The 18,776-nt window shown below is 41.8% G+C and overlaps 2 protein-coding genes across 8 annotated transcripts; one reads left to right on the top strand and one right to left on the bottom strand.

Moving 5' to 3' along the window:
* Positions 1 to 263: 263 nt before the first annotated feature.
* Positions 264 to 7,610, bottom strand: znf408 (zinc finger protein 408). Of its 3 annotated transcripts, none has more exons than XM_010882056.4 (5): positions 7,502 to 7,610; positions 6,438 to 6,667; positions 6,269 to 6,336; positions 5,876 to 6,132; positions 264 to 2,344 (listed from the first exon to the last, which is right to left on the bottom strand). In XM_010882056.4, the coding sequence occupies exons 2-5, from the start codon at positions 6,648 to 6,650 to the stop codon at positions 435 to 437; spliced, it is 2,448 nt and encodes an 815-aa protein (XP_010880358.2). In that variant the 5' UTR covers positions 6,651 to 6,667; positions 7,502 to 7,610; the 3' UTR covers positions 264 to 434. The 3 variants fall into 3 exon arrangements, with proteins under 3 accessions (XP_010880358.2, XP_012994496.2, XP_010880339.3); XM_013139042.4 differs by having other exon boundaries at positions 7,355 to 7,610; XM_010882037.5 differs by lacking the exon at positions 7,502 to 7,610 and adding an exon at positions 6,769 to 6,857.
* LOC105017439 lies at positions 6,850 to 18,517 on the top strand. 5 transcript variants are annotated; one of them, XM_010882076.5, is made up of 7 exons: positions 6,850 to 6,923; positions 7,960 to 8,067; positions 8,292 to 8,398; positions 13,990 to 14,249; positions 14,579 to 14,834; positions 15,611 to 16,270; positions 16,377 to 18,517. In XM_010882076.5, the coding sequence occupies exons 2-7, from the start codon at positions 8,015 to 8,017 to the stop codon at positions 17,129 to 17,131; spliced, it is 2,091 nt and encodes a 696-aa protein (XP_010880378.2). In that variant the 5' UTR covers positions 6,850 to 6,923; positions 7,960 to 8,014; the 3' UTR covers positions 17,132 to 18,517. The 5 variants fall into 5 exon arrangements, with proteins under 5 accessions (XP_010880378.2, XP_010880370.2, XP_010880396.2 ...); XM_010882068.3 differs by lacking the exon at positions 6,850 to 6,923 and adding an exon at positions 6,948 to 7,062; XM_010882094.4 differs by lacking the exon at positions 6,850 to 6,923 and adding an exon at positions 7,196 to 7,243.
* Positions 18,518 to 18,776: the final 259 nt, after the last annotated feature.

An 18,776-nucleotide genomic window follows, 5' to 3' on the forward strand; every position in this document is an offset into this window, starting at 1 on the left:
AGGAGGGCTTCTTAGAGAAAAACTAACAGGTCTGTGAGAGCCGGAATTCCTACTGGTTGGTAGGTGATCAAATACTTATCTCATGGAATAAAATGCAAATTAATTATTAAATAATCATACAATGTGATTTTCTAGATTGCGTCTCTCACAGTTGAAGAGTACCTATGATAAAAACTACAGACCTCTACATGCTTTGTAAGTAGGAAAACCTGCAAAATCGGCAGTGTATCAAATACTTGTTCTCCCCAATGTACTTAATATTCATGACAAAAATGCATTTTTAAATAAATACTGCTTATTGATTTATTGAAGGAAAACCACAGAACACATAGCAGGCCAAAAAGGTTTACATTCTGTTTAAAACAGTAATCAGTTTTATTTGAAGATAATGAAAAAAGGGACAATAGAAATCAGAAATGGTATGATTTGCAGTACTAAATCCCTGTCTCAATCTCTACCGTCTCCGCCACAGAGCCCAGTCCGTCTTCACCGTGTACAATCACCAGGTTGTTGTGTGTTTTGTGCTCTCTCACCACAATGCACTTATCGTTGGAGTCCGAGACAATGATCTCAATAAGATTCTCACTTAGTTGGATCTGGCCCACATCCTGTCCCGAGCCTTCATCCATTACCATGGAACACACAGCACTATCGTGATAAGAGTCGGAGGTGGTGATGATCACCTCTCCCGTGTTAGGCATGGCTAAGTCTTCAATGGCCTGAACATACATTACTGACTGACCCTCGACATTCTCTCCTGGGACATTTCCCCAGGGCTTGACTTCCGCCTTGCGAGCGGTCTTTCTAGGTCTGCCCCTGGCCGGTGCGGGGTGGCCAGACTCCAGAGCCGCCAGAGCGTCGGCGAGCTCCCCGGATGTCTTCTTCGCTCTCTTCTTATGGGAGAGCTGGTGGCGGACCAGGCTCTGCATTAGTGTGTAGCCGGCGCCGCACGTCTGACACTTGTAGGGCTTCTCTTCCAGATGGGACTTCATGTGGCGCCGCAGCTTCGTGGCCATTGTGTAGGCCTTCCCGCATAACTCACACTTGTGAGGTCTCTCTCCCGTGTGGAGGCGTTCATGGGCCCGTAGGGTGTGCGGGTCCCGCAGGGCTTTGCCACATATGGGGCAGAGGTAGACTTCCCCTGTGTGGGATATGAGGTGTCTGCGGAGCTCAGGCACCTGGGAGAAGTGCTGGTCGCAATGGCTGCACTTGTAAGGCTTTTCCCCCGTGTGGATGCGCAAGTGACCTAAAAGGTTCCCCCGCTGTCGGAATGTCTTATTACAATGGGGACAGGCGTACGGACGTTCTCCTGTGTGCAAGCGTGTGTGATTCCTCAAAGAGCCCCAGTTGGCTAGTTCTTTATTACAGACAGGGCACTTAATCTTGGTGGAGAAATGTTCCTCCTTAGCGCGATGGGCCTCCTTATGAATACGCAGGGAAGGCCGACGGGCAAACGCCTTCCCACAGATATCGCAGACGAAAGGCCTCTCTCCTGTATGTAGAACTTCGTGCTCTTTCAGGTCCCGTTTCAGGCCATAGCTCTTATCGCACTGCTGGCACTTGAATGGCCGCTCTCCCTTGTGCATTAAAAGATGGGCCCTGAAGTTCTCCTGGGAGCTGTAGTTCTTACCACACTCAGTGCATAAGTAAGGCTTTAGATCAGAGTGGGTGAATTTGTGCTTCTTCAGGTGACAGAGCTGAAAGAAACTTTTGCCACACTGGTCACATTTATACCTCCTTTCCCTGGTTTTAAAGAGTTTTGGACCTGTCACAAGCTCCACTGGATCTTTCATTTCTCCTTTGTCAATGTCTTTTGGAACCTCATCAGAGCTTGTATTTTCTCTATTATTTATAGTGGTTTTTAGACCAGCGTGTCCATTTTCATCTCCAACTCCGGGTGCAATCTCACATTTCGCTTGACGGCACAGAGACCTATTTTGGCGATCTTGAAGGCGCTTGTGGATGCGGCCAGCAAGCGAATGCACCTTCCTGGGTTTAGCTGCGAGCCTGGAACTTGTCCTGACAACGTGCGTCTCCTCCCCCTCTTCCTGGGGTGTTTTTATGAAATCTCCTGTTTTTTCCCTGCTCTGCTGAGACTTGTCTGCAGGATTCACATTTTCTGGAATAGCACTTTCGGTTTTGATGATTTTACAAGACTCAACTTCTCCATTCTGTTCCAGTATTTGCTCACCACTGTAATGAGTGTCTTTCACATTTTTTTTTTTCATTTTGTAGATAAGAGGTTTGCTTCTTTTGATTTGAGTACATTTTTTCTCTTCCTCCACAGTAATAGACTCCAGTAAAGAAGCTGACGAGTCTGAATCTTCTGTGTGCTTCTCAGGCTCTGGAAGAAATTAAAATACAGTCAATTTTTAACATTTCAGAAATAATAATTATAGGCTAAAACAGCAATTCCATGTTAACATGGGCCAAAAATATTTTTTGTGTCTCCTATTATTCTGAATATTCTCACACAAAATGACATTGGCTCTTCCTTATGTGATGAATGTGAAATTGCAGACGGCACCCCACTGTTTAGTGCACCAGACCCACTGTCGTTCTGATACATTTAACAAGCACCATCAATACAGAGTGAAAGGAAAAATTTATTAAAATGGTGATTAGCTGACTGTGCAGGCTTAGCTCTGTGATCAGTTTACTGCTCTGGAAAAAATTAAGAGACAACTGCACCTTTTTCTTTCCTTTCTAAATAAGTTGAAAAGGAAAGTTTCCAGTGAGGAACAGAAGCGTTACATTTTCAGTGGTCTCTTTATTTTTACCCTTCTGTTCCTCATTCAAAACCTTCCTTTTTTAAGTTTTTGGAAAGGAAAGAAAAAGGTGCAGTGGTCTCTTAATTTTTTCCAGAGCTGTTATAAAAACAAGAAACCAGGCAAGCCTAGTTCAGGCGGTCCGCAACAGAAAGAGTTGCCATCTCGAGATTCAAACCCAGGTCACCTATGTGAAAGGCTGTGTTGTTAACCACTACACCACAGAGCTGAACATTTTCAGTCTGTCAGTATAGCCTCTTGTATATTCTGAACAAATCCTCTTTTGCCACCAGTCGTTTTAATAGTTAACTGGCCATTTGTGAATGACATTGATACAGTTAAATTGACTAACGTTTCTTACTAAGTTTACCTCCACCACAAATAGCGTCTATGTATGGCGTTTGCCACTGGCTGTTTAAACAGTGACATAAGCTTTTCCGGTATCTACTAACTTACTGGAATAGTCTTAAGAACTGAGCAATTGCTAGCGAGTCTGCCAAAGATATTTCATTTCATGGCATAAGAACGTATTTTTTTCTTTCATGGCAAAACAACATACTTTTTTCTTTCATTTATGAATGACATTTATACAGTAACTATCAATAATGGCGACGATAACTCACTTTTTCATCAAGTGAAAAGACGAGAGAATTGTGGAATCTACCAGAAATAATTAATAAATGTTGTTGCTCTCAATAGATTCAAACGTAGGTCGTCCACATAAGAGGCACTGTCTTTAACCACTACACCACATATTACAGCAGTCGCTAGACTCCATTGAGGATTGTGTTAAACTGACTAATGTTTCTTATTAACTTTACCTCCACCATAGCCTCTATGAACTGTATTGCTTTTGCCACTGGCCGTTTTAACAGCTTATTAGGCAGTAATTGGCTTACTAGTATCTACTAACTTCCCAGGAATAATCATAAGAATTTAGCAATTTCTAGCGAGACTGAAGATTAATTTTTCCATGCCAGAAACAGTTGCAATATAACCGTATACAGTTTCAAATAAGGCTTACTGTAACGTAACAATGTTTTTAAGCCAGCAAATGTGTTTGTCTATCCTGACCCAAAACGCACGCATGGATGCGTACTTCAAAAATCCACCAGAAAGAGTCACAATATAACTGTAGACTGTTTTATTTCAGGCTTACTATAATGTAGATATTAACAGTTTTAGCCAGCAAAGTTTTTGTCTATATGGAATAATTCATAATGCGTACATTGCTTCGCCTGCGAGGAGATACGAACTCAGGACCTATAGTTCACAAGTCCTCTTCTCTAACCACTATGCTATTGAACAAGGGGTATTCAGTCAGTCAGTCGGTCGGTCGGTCAGTAAGAGACATTCGCTCACACGGTCCGGCAAAAAAGGGTATTTTTGAAATTGTAGTGTTTCATGTGAGATTTTTCCTTTCAGCATTTAGATGTACTCTATATCCCTCAAACTCAACTCTGGAACCCGACACCAGTTCCACTCTGTTTTTTCATTGCAACCCTGTAATAAGGGAATTATTTGATCTGGTACACCAGGTGAGTGCAATTATGATGAATAAGAACAGAAAACCAGCAGGTCAGTAAGAGATGAATACCCCTGCTCTATTCAGGGATTTTCCTGCATACAAAACTCAAAGGAGTCCGCCTTCCCAAAATCTCGCACCGCTTCTGTTTGTTGGCATGTTAAATAGCCCACCAGTGATATACTGCAGCGAATGTGAAGGTAGGAGGAAACTTTTTTCAGATTGGCAGTGTTGCCAGATGGGTAGGGTTCTCCAGAGTTAGGCTATTTGTAATTGGCTTGGGCATGTCGATTTACAGATAGGGTTGTATAGAAGACATAGTGTTTGCACAGATTCCATGATTTACTCTCAATGATCTGGCAACCTTGCATACAGGACCTTACCGGTTCTGACGCCGCGGAATAACGTCGGAAAAACAAGTGGAAACTAGTTTTATTTTTTTACCCAAGCATGTAAAAATATTTAAAACGTAATAATACTTAAACTATATCCAATCCACACAACATTTGTTAACGTTTCAGATGACGTATTGTAGAATCACAGATTTTTTTCAATAGTTTCCGAGGCAGACAAAGATGACTGGTGAAAAGATGATTAGATTAGGGTATGTAGGCTACTGTCCCCAACAACATTTTATATGCGATATACAGTGTAAAAATATACAATTAACATATTTAAGTCACTAACAATATAAATATATGAATGTGAAGAGGCTGGATGAGCACAAGCAGCACAGCCAAGTAGCTTACAGCTGAAGGAAGTCGAGAGGGGGATGGATTAAGTGGCATCAAGGCAAGACTGAAGGAAAAAACAAGGCAACAAAGCTCTAATATATAGGCATGCAGATCTGATGTGTTTTTTATGCAAGTCAAATTAACAAGAACATAGTATAACAATGAAAATAGAAAACAATAATATTGACTGTGATTAATTATAAAGCTTGATGAGTGATTTCATATTTTTTATATGATTCCTAGATTTTCTAATTCATAGTATTGATGCTCAATAGCAAAATGTTTTTGGGTGGCTCAGACATAAAGAACAGGGAATGATATGCTCTGTATGCTAGAAGCATTGTGGAGCCAATGTGTTTGGGGGCTTATGAAATTAGCCAAACAGAAACTATAGGCTGGATGCACTTAAATCCAATTAAATCTCTGTTCAGGACAAGCAGAAGAGAACAAAAGAAAACCCATGAGGATAAAATCCTACATATGTAAAAACATATAATGAAAATGGTTGCTATTGTATTAAGGAGGACGTTGTAGTGTGCATTAGCTGCTCAAGTGTATTTGGACAACCGGGCAGATTAAACACTATAATAGTTTTCTTTTTCCAGTGGCCAGATATTATATAAAGTATATCCCAGTGGGATGTCCGGTAGAGCGTGGGGGGGTTGTGGTACTACCTTCAGATTTTCAGCCAGGAAAAACCCTGTCTATGTTAAAACACTAGGACTGTAATGACACCAAGATGTTGCGGCAGATATTGGCGTGAAATCAAAATAATTTATGACATCACATTTTCATTAGTAAAATCAGTTGGGTGTAAGAATGTTTACTGACTGAGGGTGTCATTCTACCTGGAAGATTCAACTCCTGCTCTGTGGAGGACCCATCCTCTCTGGACTTTCGAGGTGTCATTTGTTTGCGAGGTTTGTTTGGTGTTGTTAGTGACCCTCCTTCACTCCCATGGTGGTCAAGAGGACCAGCCAGGAAACTCCAAAGTAGAAGTTCGGTCCCTGGCATGATGTCCTTATAGGCCCTTAAACAGAGACTTCCATCCACCTCATGAACGGTAACATTCTGTTCCTCCTGTCTCCTCGCATTACAGGCAAACCTGCATAAAACACATTTTGTGGGGGGGGGGGTTATCACTCCCAATGACTAAATTAAATATGTGATGTGACAGTGATGTTGTTGTGCTTGTAAAACTCAGAAACAACCATGGGGATATATTTCTCCATCACACCTACCTAATCCAATAACACCTGTCCCAAAGATGCCCCTTGATTATCCTCCGAAACGTTTCTTCCACCAAGCTCTGATGACAAAGGAAATGTGTAAATTTAAAACATTTGCAGTGTTATGCAAAATCTGGGAAGTGCGTGCCACCACCATCAGAACCACTCCGTACATAGTTACCTCTGAAAAGTCTCCGCTTTGGTCAATGGCTTTGTTTTGATCTTCCAAACCCAGAAACACTCCTTTGTTCAGAGCATTTCCTACACACCAGAGCCCCAACTGGCCATCATTTGCCAGAGAGGGACCCACAGTCAGTCCACGAGGAACAGCCTTTAGCACATTGAGTAGGGGGTCCTGGGTTAGGGACGAACCCCTCATAGTAAGAGAATCCATCCCACTTTCTGTAGTAACTAAGAGATAACAGTGAATGAACGTTTAGATGCCATTCAAAATGAGTAGTTATGAAGTTCTAACTTATTATTGTTTATTGATATTGTATAGAAACTCCAACCTTTAATAAAACATACGACTTCAAATACAACGTGTGGCATAATTCAAATTATATTGTTTCGAAATGCCAAATCCTAGGGTAAGTTGCAGGTTGCAAGCTTGGTCGTTATGCATGAGCATGCGCGTCCATGAGACCCGGCAACGAAAGAGGCTAATGTAAGTCCCTGCCCTAGCAAGACGCATGATTACAGAAATAAAAGAATTAGCTAGCCAATGTTAACGGAGTTATAGCTAGATCACCAACAACTTTTTCCTACTTAACTGGAAATTGTGCACATCGACAAGGGGACTGTGGGTAAGCATATCGATTAATTGATGAAAAACAGTAAATTATTCAAACAGAGAAATCACAAATGAATCAGTCCACTACCTTTCAGTACACTACATGATGTGTTAGCTCATGAGCTAGCTAAAAAGCAAGCTGACAGTGTATGATTTCTGTCAAAACATTGTCAAGTAGGGGTCAAATAAGTCAGGTAAACGTATGATTGTAATATAGTTTGTTGGATAGCCAACTAACGTTATCCACGCCTTTTACATTGGTATTGTTAAGTAACGTTACTTATGATACTAGCCAGCTAACATACTCAAGGTAGCAAACAATGAAAAGCATCATTTTGTGTGGCTAACCAGCTGACGACAGTCTGTGTTGACAGTGGTTGATTATATCAACCATCTTTCAAGTACACGGTAAAAATTCGCGACAATACATTTTTAAATATAATTAAACTAACTCAGGATTTCCTCAGGATCTTGGCTAATTTGTATTTAGCATTCGTTTTTTTCCATTTGAAAACTCCGGGAAAATCATCGTTCTCCAGCCAAGGACACCATCCGGAAGTCTTTTGAGTTACTTTCTAAACATTCCGAGGGGAAATACGTCCTTTCACGCACTTCTTAAATGCTATATTTCTGCGAATTCGACTGGTTAAAACGGCAAATAATTAAATCGCACGATTATAAATATTTGGCTATCATACTACTTTGCATGAAAGCAAATACATTTGCAACATTAATTTTTCAAACGCAAGAGGAACTAATGTTTATCTCAAAAAGCAAGTGGTCGGATTTATGGTTTTGACACTGTCGAACTCAAATTGTATGTCAAGTTTATTTTAAATACCAAGCGTAATGTATTTATCGGATACTTCTGTATTTCTTGACTGACATTTATGTTTTTTTATACCAACAGATCTGACATGCTATGCTGAGGTGGGAGGTGTGGGGAGCCTGGGGACCTATGCACTATGGCAGAGTCACTTGCCATCCAGGACCATTCAACAGAAGAATTATGCATCAAGTAATGATCTGAATCAATTTGTTTGTAGTAGTAGTTATTTTTACCCTATGCTTAACAACACTTTTTTTCCATACAGCCTAATCAGTGTACATGTCTGAGACTGCTGCATTGATAGCCCAACTGTGTAAGTTAGTTGAATAAATGGATGATAGTACTAGAAATCTATATTTATATAGAAAAAGTGTTGCTCATCCAGAGATTGTATTTGTGATTTCTCCTTATAGCGAAATACAAGACATTGAGTCCTTTGAGACAGAAGGAGCCAACCAGAGATTGAAAGTCGACCACATGCTTTTCACGATTGATAGACAACAAAAACTAGACTTCTGGTGTGAGTATAAGCAATCTGTTCAGTACCTTTACAAACAGACCAGTACAGTCATGCAGTTTTTTTCCTGGCAAAAAATTATTCAAAGGTGGTACCCCAACCCCCGCGCTCTACCTGACGACCTAATGTGATAACAAAACAGGCAAGCCTAGTTCAGCAATTTAGAAGGGATCAATGTTGTTGTCCCTGGCTGGTTTCAATCTGTGGTTTTCTAAGTGGCAGACTGTGTCTTTAATCATTACGCTATTTAAACAGCGGGAATACACCTTTTACCTCTGCCGTTACATTTTTGCCAAAATAACGTGGACAACAGAACAACAGTATAAAAGGGACACGTAATACAATTATTCTCTTAAATATAGGAGGTTCATGGTATTACTGTGTGGATATACAGTTGTGCTCATAAGTTTGCATACCATGGCATTTTCAAAATATGATGATCATGCAAGGATAGTGTAAGGATTTATGTAAGGATAGTGATCATATGAAGCCATTTATTATCACAGTTGACTCCTTTTTAAATCATAATGATAACAGAAATCCCCGAAATGGCCCTGATCAAAAATTTACATACCCTTGTTTGGCCTTGTTACAGACACACAAGATGACACACAGGTGAAATGGGCAATTAATTTCCCACACCTGTGGCTTTTTGAAATGCAATTAGTGTCTGTGTATAAATAGTCAATGAGTTTGGTAGCTTTCACATGGATTCACGGAGCAGGCTAGATACTGAGCCATGGGGAGCAGAAAATAACTGTCAAAAGACCTGCGTAACAAGGTAATGGAACTTTATAAAGATGAAAAAGGATATCAAAAAATATATTCAAAGCCTTGCAAATGCCAGTCAGTACTGTTCAATCACTTTTTAAGAAGTGGAACATTTGGGGATCTCTTGATGCCAAGCCAAGGTCAGGTAGACCATGAAAGATTTCAGCCAAAACTGGCAGAATTGTTCGAGATACAAAGAAAAACCTGCAGGTAACCTCAGGAGAAATTCAGGCTGCTCTGGAAAAATACGGTGTGGTTGTTTCAAGGAGCACAATACGATGATACATGAACAAAAATGAGCTGCATGGAGTTACCAGAAAGAAGCCTTTACTGCGCCAGTACCAAAAACAGTTCTGGTTACAAAATGCCCAACAGCACCTTGACATGCCTCTCAGCTTCTGGAACACTGTAATTTGGAGTGACGAGACCAAAATAGCCCTTCATGGTCACAACCATAAGTGCTATGTTTGGAGAAGGGTCAACAAGGCCTATAGTGAACAGAATACCATCCCCACTGTGAAGCATGGTGGTGGCTCACTGATGTTTTGGGGGTGTGTGAGCTCTAAAGGCACAAGAAACTTGTGAAAATTAATGGCAAAATGAATGCAGCATGTTATCAGAAAGTACTGGTAGACAATTTGCATTCTTCTACACGAAAGCTGTGCATTGGACGCTCTTGGACTTTCCAGCACGACAATGACCCTAAGCACAAGGCCAAGTTGATTACAGCAGAAAAGGGTGAAAGTTCTGTAGTGGCCATTACCGTCTCCTGACCTTAATATCATCGAGCCACTCTGGGGAGATCTAAAACATGTGGTTCATGCAAGACAACCAAAGACTTTGCATGACCTGGAGGCATTTTGCCAAGACGAATGGGCAGCTCTAGCATTTACAAGAATTTGGGGCCTCATAGACAACTATTACAAAAGACTACACGCTGTCATTGATGCTAAAGGGGGCAATACACAGTATTAAGAACTAAGGGTATGCAGACTTTTTGGGGGGGTCAGTTGATTTTTTTTCTCTATTTGTTGCCATGGTTTGTTTTATGATTGTGTCATTCTGTTATGACTTACATTTGAATGAGAATCCCATAAGAATTCAGATGTATTTTGCCTGCTCATTCATGTTTTCTTTCACAAATGGTACATACAGCTCAGAAAATAATTAAGAGACCACTGCACCTTTCCAAAAAAAGTCGAAAAGGAAGGTTTTGAGTGGGGAACAGAAGGGTGAAAATTAAGAGATCACTGCAAATTGAACGCTTCTATTCCTCACTCAAAACTCTCCTTTTCAACTTCTTTGGAAATGAAAGAAAAAATTGAGTGGTCTCTTAATTTTTTTATGGAACTGTATATTAACAATTCTCCAAGGGTATGCAACATTTTGAGCACAACTGTATATTGTTGTGTGACAGCTGAAAAGTACAGAGTGGTTAAATATTTAGGAGACAAATTGGTTCGTCTGAGAGGGGAATCGAACCAGGGTCAAAATATTGAAGGTTTGGGAGATTCCCACAAGACCACAGGGCTTGCAGGGACCCCTCAGCTCTGTATCATCTCAGTGTAAATGTTAGCCCAGCCATTACCTTTTTGCTGAAATAACATGGGCAACGGAATGTTCATTAATGGAACTAAAGTGTACTCAAAGATTACTGTAAATATCTATCAAATAGCTATACAGCCTACCTATAATGAGAACGATGACTCCAATCACTCCATGGCTGCTTTATTTTTTTATAAAACAATAACAGTATAAAGGGTTACGCAATGCAATTATTCTCTTAAATAAATGAGATTCATGGTATTACAGAGTGGATATATATTGTTGTGCAACGACTGAAATGTACCAAGTGGATTACAGTGAGGGGAAAAAACTATTTGATCCCCTGCTGATTTTTGTATGTTTGCCCACTGACAAAGAAGTTATCAGTCTGTTATTTTAATGGTAGGTGTATTTGAACAGTGAGAGACAGAATAACAACAACCAAAATCCAGAAAAACGCATGTCAAAAATGTTATAAATTGATTTGCATTTTAATGAGTGAAATAAGTATTCGGCCCCTCTGCAAAACATGACTTCGTACTTGGTGGCAAAACCCTTGTTGGTAATCACAGAGGTCAGACGTTTCTTCTAGTTGGCCACCAGGTTTGCACACATCTCAGGAGGGATTTTGTCCCACTCCTCTTTGCAGATCTTCTCCAAGTCATTAAGGTTTTGAGGCTGGCGTTTGGCAACTCGAACCTTCAGCTGCTTCCACAGATTTTCTATGGGATTTAGGTCTGGATACTTGTTAGGCCACTCCAGGACCTTAATGTGCTTCTCCTTTAGCCACTCCTTTGTTGCCTTGGTTGTGTGTTTTGGGTCATTGTCATGCTGGAATACCCATCCACGACCCATTTTCAATGCACTGGCTGAAGGAAGGCAGTTCTCACCCAAGATTTGATGGTACATGGCCCCGTCCATCGTCCCTTAGATGCTGTGAAGTTGTCCTGTCCCCTTAGCAGAAAAACTCCCCCAAAGCATAATGTTTCCATCTCCATGTTTGACAGTGGGGATGGTGTCCCAGGGTCATAGGCAGCATTCCTCCTCCTCCAAACACGGCGAGTTGAGTTGATGCCAAAGAGCTCGCTTTTTGGTCTCATTTGACCACTCTGACCACAACACTTTTACACGGGAGGATCTTGTCAATGATCTCAAGGCAGTTGGGACCGTAGTCACCAAGAAGACTATTGGTAACACACTACTACAAACTTCAGACGGGCCTGGACATGTGCTTTCTTGAGCAGGGGGGACCTTGCGGGCACTGCAGGATTTCCGTCCTTCACGGTTTAGTGTGTTACCAATAGTTTTCCTGGTGACTATGGTCCCAGCTGCCTTGAGATCATTGACAAGATCCTCCCGTGTAGTTCTGGGCTGATTCCTCACCGTTCTCATGATCATTGCAACTCCACAAGGTGAGATCTTGCATGGAGCCCCAAACTGAGGGAGATTTACTTTTTATTTTATTTTTGCGTTTCTTCCGTTTGCAAATAAATTGGTCACCTTCTCACCAAGCTGCTTGACGATGGTCTTGTAGCCCATTCCAGCCTTGTTTAGGCCTACAATCTTGTCCCTGACATCCTTGGACAGCTCTTTGGTCTTGGCCATAGTGGAGAGTTTGGAATCTGATTGATTGCTTCTGTGAACAGGTTTCTTTTTATACAGGTAACAAGCTGAGATTAGGAGAACTCCCTTTAAGAGTGTGCTCCTAATCTCAGTTTGTTACCTGTATAAAAGACACCTGGGAGCCAGAAATATTTTTTATTGAGAGGGAATCATATACTTATTTCACTAATTAAAATGCAAATCAATTTATAAAATTTTTGACATGTGTTTTTCTGGATTTCTGTTGTTATTCTGTCTCTCACTATTCAAATAAAACTACCATTAAAATTATAGACTGATCACTTTGTCAGTGGGCAAATGTACAAAATCAACAGGGGATCAAAATACTTTTTTGCCTCACTGTATATATTTCTGAGAGACAAAAATTAGAACGTCTAAGAGGGGAATCGAACCTGGATCAAAATATTAAAGGAGATTCCCACAAGACCACAGGGCTTGCTGGTCTTTCATTGTGCAAGTGTTTGTGGTATAGGATTACTCCAAAAAGCATGCACTGATTCGTACTTCGAAAATCCACCAGTAATAGTCGCAATATAACTGTAAACAGTTTTATTTTAGGCGTTCTATAACGTAGATGCATAATTTGTTTTACGTGTGCAGTGTCTGAATAACTTCTCGACAATAGATAATTTTGTCACGCATTAACATCACGCCTAGTTTATATATTTAGCTAGACACCATTAAGCGTTGTGTTAAATAGTCGCAATATAACCGTAAACAGTTTTATTTTAGGCATACTATAACATAGCTACTGAAGGTTTAGCAAGTTTTTGTCTATCCTGAACAAATCCTAATGCATAACTTGTTTTGGCCATGTCGAGGCCTGAACACCGGTCCCTCTTCATGGAAGTCCATGACTCTAACCATTACACTATTTAACAAGGGGTGTCAGTCACTCTGTAAGAGACAATCGTTCTTCTTGGGCGGCTCTGCTTATGCGGTCCGGCAAAAAGAATGATGTGTGACTACACACTTGAAAAAATATAGCTGTTACTGTGTTAAATCAGCCCTGTTGTCCATGTCCATTTTAGCAGCTAATACACACTCCCTAATAGCAACCAAAGTACAAGGAATATATTTATTCTTTACATATTAACATGTTACATTATAATGTAGGTTTCTACCCACATGTTTTTTTTGTTTGTTCTCTACTGTCTTTCCATGTCTAGTAGACATTTTATACTCTAATCTGATCGTCTTTTTAACAGTCATCTTCATCTGTCTCGAACACCCTTTAAAAAAAAATCAAATTCCACTAGAAGTCATCTGAAACTCACATTTTTTAAATGTGGATTAGATGTAGTTTAGGCATTAAGTTCACATTTCGCTGGTATGACCGCAAAATAATGTTTTACCATGCCGACACAGAGGCGGTGCAAGATTTTGGGAAGGCGGTTGTGTTTGAGTTTTATATGCAGGAACATGTGACTTAAGAGCTGCATTACAGAGGGAATGTTTCATTGGTTTTGATTATTTGCTAGAAAGTCAATACTTCTAATGTGAACCTTGCTATTTAATTTCCTATAGCCAAGAAGTGTACAAATTGTGTTATGATGTGGTCTTTAAAAAAAAAAATAATCTTCATGGCTGATTCAAGTATTTTACACTTGACTTTAGATATGTTGCCTAAAACATACCTTTCTTATTCACCATAGTTTGTGAAGAGTGCAAGGAGTATTTCATTGACGAATGCCCCACACATGGCCCTCCTGTATTTGTGCCTGACACCCCTGTGCCAGTCGGCGTCCCAAACCGTGCCGCCCTCACCACCCCCAGTGGCATCGAGGTCATTCAGGAAGGCAGTGAGGTGGATGTGTGCTGCGTGGACAAAGACATTCCCAGGGGGGCACTGTTTGGCCCTTACCAGGGAGAAGTGGTGTCACAAGACAAGTCGTCTGGTTTCTTCTCCTGGTTGGTGAGTTGTATCCACAAACTCTTTACAGAAATTGTTCTGTGGCCTAGGGTGTTCCCGCTGCCTGCACATATACTACTGCAGCATGGGTTCAAATCCAACCCAGTGCTCTTAGCAAAAAGGAGAAAACCAGAAAAAAAAAATGAATCTTATTTTTTTTTTATCTCACATTCTCAACAGTCTCGTGCAAAGGAAACACAATGTAAAAAAATTATAATAATCTCAAACAGCAGTCTAAGACATGGTGCGCCTCATTACATTTTCGTCCTGTGTCTTTCCCCCTAGCATTTATGTATTCATGCACATTTTTGTTGTTGAATTTGCATCCCTAGTTGGTGGATGAAAACAACTCCTACAAATCCATCGACGGCAGCGATGAAACCAAAGCCAACTGGATGAGGTACGTCCGAAACTCCTCAGGCGACGCTGAGCGAAACCTGACAGCCTTCCAGCATGGCGAACACATCTACTTCCGTGTTTGCCGCGATCTGACAGTTGGAGAGAGGCTTCGGGTGTGGTACAGTGATGATTACATGGACCGATTGCACAGCATGTCACAGGAGGCCAGCGACAGCACCCTGGACACAGGTAACCGTCCTAGCTATCTCAACATCTCGACAGCCCGTTCTTTAACTGCCAGTCATATTGTATTGCTTTGCAGTGTGCCAGACAACAGGTGTCCACAGATATCACGGCTTTAATACCTGTTTAAATAGTTGTTCTATGGAATGTATTAGTATGACTGATGGAAAAATTAAGCGTAGGAATACATTTTGACCACCAGGGGGAGGCCATGTTTCAAAATGCAGTGAAAGACGCCAAATACAGTTATAGGTGCAATCTGTTGTTTATTTGTGAATAATCTATTGGAAGAATCACCAAAAATCTGGTAGCGGTGAAATTCCAAGTTAGAAAGTGAGTGATTTTGATGACATGGGTCACATTGGCTCATAAATCATATAGTACACAATATTCTGGGACACATTATGGCTTAACAGTGCCATTCTTTCCAACTAACTTCCAATTATCCTGGGATGTATCTTTAAGTAGATTTTGTCATTGTGTTTTGGTATGTAAGAGCAATCAGATTCCTTTTGTGAACTAATCCTGACACTTTACTGATTGCTACTAAATTGAGTTTAATATACTAACTTTTGGGTGGTTATCCTATCAAGCTATCTTAAGATCAATACACTGACTGCGATTTGCTCAGAATAAGAGCGTGGGAATGAATGACTTAGATGTAGAATTGCACGTTTGTTGCGTGAGTCCAAGCAGTTTCAAGAGAAGATGAATATAATCAGTCAGCTAATGAAGTTAACCTGGAAGGATTTGAATAATCACCTGGACTCCCTCGCCAACAGTGGAGAAGGACTCGCCGGTGTGGTCGAGCCCCTGGAATGTTACAACCCGAGACCGGGAGGCCACCCAGGCCCTGATCGACCACTACGGCTCCCCGGACATACAGGGCCTGCTGAACGACCGGACCACCAGAACCAAGCAGATCTTCGAGATCATCGCCAGTCGGATGGAGGCGCAGGGCTTCCTGATCAGCGAGAGCTCGTGGCAGGCTGGCAAGCGCTGCTTCCAAAAGTGGCGCAACATGGAGCGCACGTACAAAGACTACGTGCTGGCATCCAAGAGGACCGACGCCGGACGCAGGAAACAGCCCGAGTTCTTTGACCAGTTCCACGCACTCATGGGTCAGAGGCTGAGCTCCAAGCTGGCAGCGGCCGCCGACACCCCCTCTAGGGGGCTGGCCAAGCTGAAGCCCAAAGCCTCGTCGCCGCCTCCTAGCCTGCCCCTCTGCGCTATCGTGGTCCCGTCGGGTCACCCGGTCAACCTCAGCATTCCCTCCACCTCCAGCCCCGAGTCCGAGAATGGAGGCCCAACCCACGCCAGGAAGTCCAGGAGGGAACGGGCCCCACGTACCAAGGTGCCCAAGCCCGAAGCGGCAGAGGACGAGGAGAAGCTGCTACAAACGAGGAGGAAGAGACGGAGGTCGTGGCTTATGGATGACAGAGGTAAATTAGCGTTACAATGTTGAGTCATAAGGAACCAGCGTTTTCCAAATCTTTGTCTGACGGCAGGGTTTGTTTGATGACGTATTTTTCCTATTGTCGTCTGCAGCTGCGTTGAATGGCGGCTCCCTGCCCGTGTGGTCAGAGCGGAAAGTCACCAGTCAGGACATTGAGGCAACAGAGGCCCTGGTCGAACTGTACGGCTCGCCAGAGATCCAAGGACTGTTCAGGGAGAACAAGACCCGGACCAAGAGGATCTTTGAGATCATAGCCAGCAGGCTAAAAGACCAAGGCTTCCCCATCAGCGACGTGCCTGAGCGGGCGGGGGAGCGATGCTTCCAGAAGTGGCGGAACCTGGCGAGGGCTTACAAAGAGTACATCCAGCACCCGGAGAAAGCTGACACGGCCAAGAGGAAGCCGCCGGCCTACTTCAACAGGCTCCAGGACCTGATAGGCCACCGCCTCAGCCTTCAACTTTCCGAAGACTCCCCTGGGCCGGACAGTGGTGGGGGGGATCCGGAGGCAGACGCGGTCGTGGAGGACGTGGGCCAAACCCTGTTACACATAGTGGAAGTGCCGGCGAGCCCCATAGACGCTGTCAGCCCTCCCTCAGTGGCCTCCTCCTCGTCACATACAGGACACCCCCTCCAGTCGGGACCGAGCGGGCAGAAGAGAAGGCGGACGGCGGACATTTTGGATGTCCTGCAGGGTTACAGGGAGGAAGACAAAAGACTGCAAGAGGATCGGGAAAGGAGGGCAGAGGAGCGATTTGATCAGCTGCGAAGCCTCCTGCAACAACAGCACACGGAGACTATGGCAGCAATGAGAGAACTGATTAATTCAATGAAGATGAAAAAACAATGATGTGTACATACAGTGTCCTCCATGAGTATTGGGACAGTAAAATCTAAATTAGTATTTTTACTGTACACTCAAGGCATATGAAAGTACAATTAAATTATTAATGAGGCAAATGTGCAGAATTCGATTTCACCTTTTGTTTTTGTTCGTTTAACACGTTTTAGCAACTAAGAAGAACAGCACTGTCCACCTCACTTTACATGAGCTTACAGGTTCTGGTTTTCACAGGTATTTCTAATTGATCAGGTTTCTCCTGTTGCATTGATTATTCACACATAAAATAGCTGTGAATGTGTAGTCTGAGTTCTATCCTTTGCTTTGGAGTCTGCGTTTGGTGTCAGTAGGCATAATCCAACATTAAGATTAGGGAACAGAAAAGCAAGCAATTTGGAAGTTTAAAGAAAAGAGGAACTAAATTAGATGGCACAGTTTGGGCATAGCTAAATCAACGGTTTGGAATGTCCTAAAAAGAAAGAAACCACGGGTGGTTTCTGCAGTCAGCCACGACAATGTCAGACAAGGAAAACAACAGCAGTTGGTGACAGAGAAATGACCAGAGCTGTGAAAAACAACCTTAAAATAAGTGTCAGTGAATCAGCAACAACCTCCAGAATGCTGGGGTGAAGGTATCACAATCTACTATTTGCAGAAGAATTCGGCAGCAAAATTACAAAGACTACACTACAAGATGCAAACCTCTGATCAGCACTAAAAACATGCATTTCACTTGCTGAAGTGAGTCTGAAACTCTCCAAACAAGCAACAGCTTAAAATGTCTCAAGCCTAGCATCGAAAAACAGTGATACTGGGAGTTTGGTGATGTCAATGGGTCCCAGACTCACTGCGGTTATTGCATGCAAGGGATTTGTGACTAAGTACTTGCTTTGCTGTTTTCTTTATGTTGGATTGTCCCAACACGTATGGTCACATAAAATGTGGACATGGAACTCTGACAGTGCTGTTATTCGTAGTTGGTAAAACGTGTTGAAACAAAAAAAGGTGACAGTCTTTACTTTTGCCTCGTTCATCTTTTGATTGTATTTTCATATATTTCTTGAGTGTACAGTAGATATAGCTATTTTGGCTTTACTGTCCCAATACTTATGGAAGGCACTGAGGGGCACTTATTTTTCTTTATTTTTTGTAATATTGCCCTGCTATTTGGATTGTGCATAGTTAGTCTTTTTTGTATCATGTCAAATTAATGTTTTAGGGAAAGAGTTGTCTTTGCCATCCGTAGGCCATTTTTCAACATTTTACTTGGGAAATATATATCACTTCTTGTGAGTGCCATTGTTTTAAATGTTTTCATGGGTGCTTTGTCTGAATTGAGCTAGATTGTGAAACTGTGGCTTATGAAGAATAAACCAGTTGGTTGGAGTTGAATAATTTTTTGTCATTTGGTCATTTTATTGAGTACTATGAAGCTTCTTCAAATCATTGTTTTACAATGTAAATGCAAAATAGTTGTTTTAAGTTGTAGTATCTAGTCAATACGGTCCAATTATGCCTCATTGAGGTTCATTCATGCTTTCTTCAAGTTTGAGGTTGTCCTGATTAGGGATTGGATAAAAAAAATCCTATTTTCCTTTACTGTTTTTGTTTAGCACCCTTGACAGATGTTGGGGTTAATGAATGTTGATTGTTA

The sequence above is a fragment of the Esox lucius genome, chromosome 2 (genome assembly GCF_011004845.1).
Source record: "Esox lucius isolate fEsoLuc1 chromosome 2, fEsoLuc1.pri, whole genome shotgun sequence".
In the NCBI taxonomy this organism is placed as follows: domain Eukaryota; kingdom Metazoa; phylum Chordata; class Actinopteri; order Esociformes; family Esocidae; genus Esox; species Esox lucius.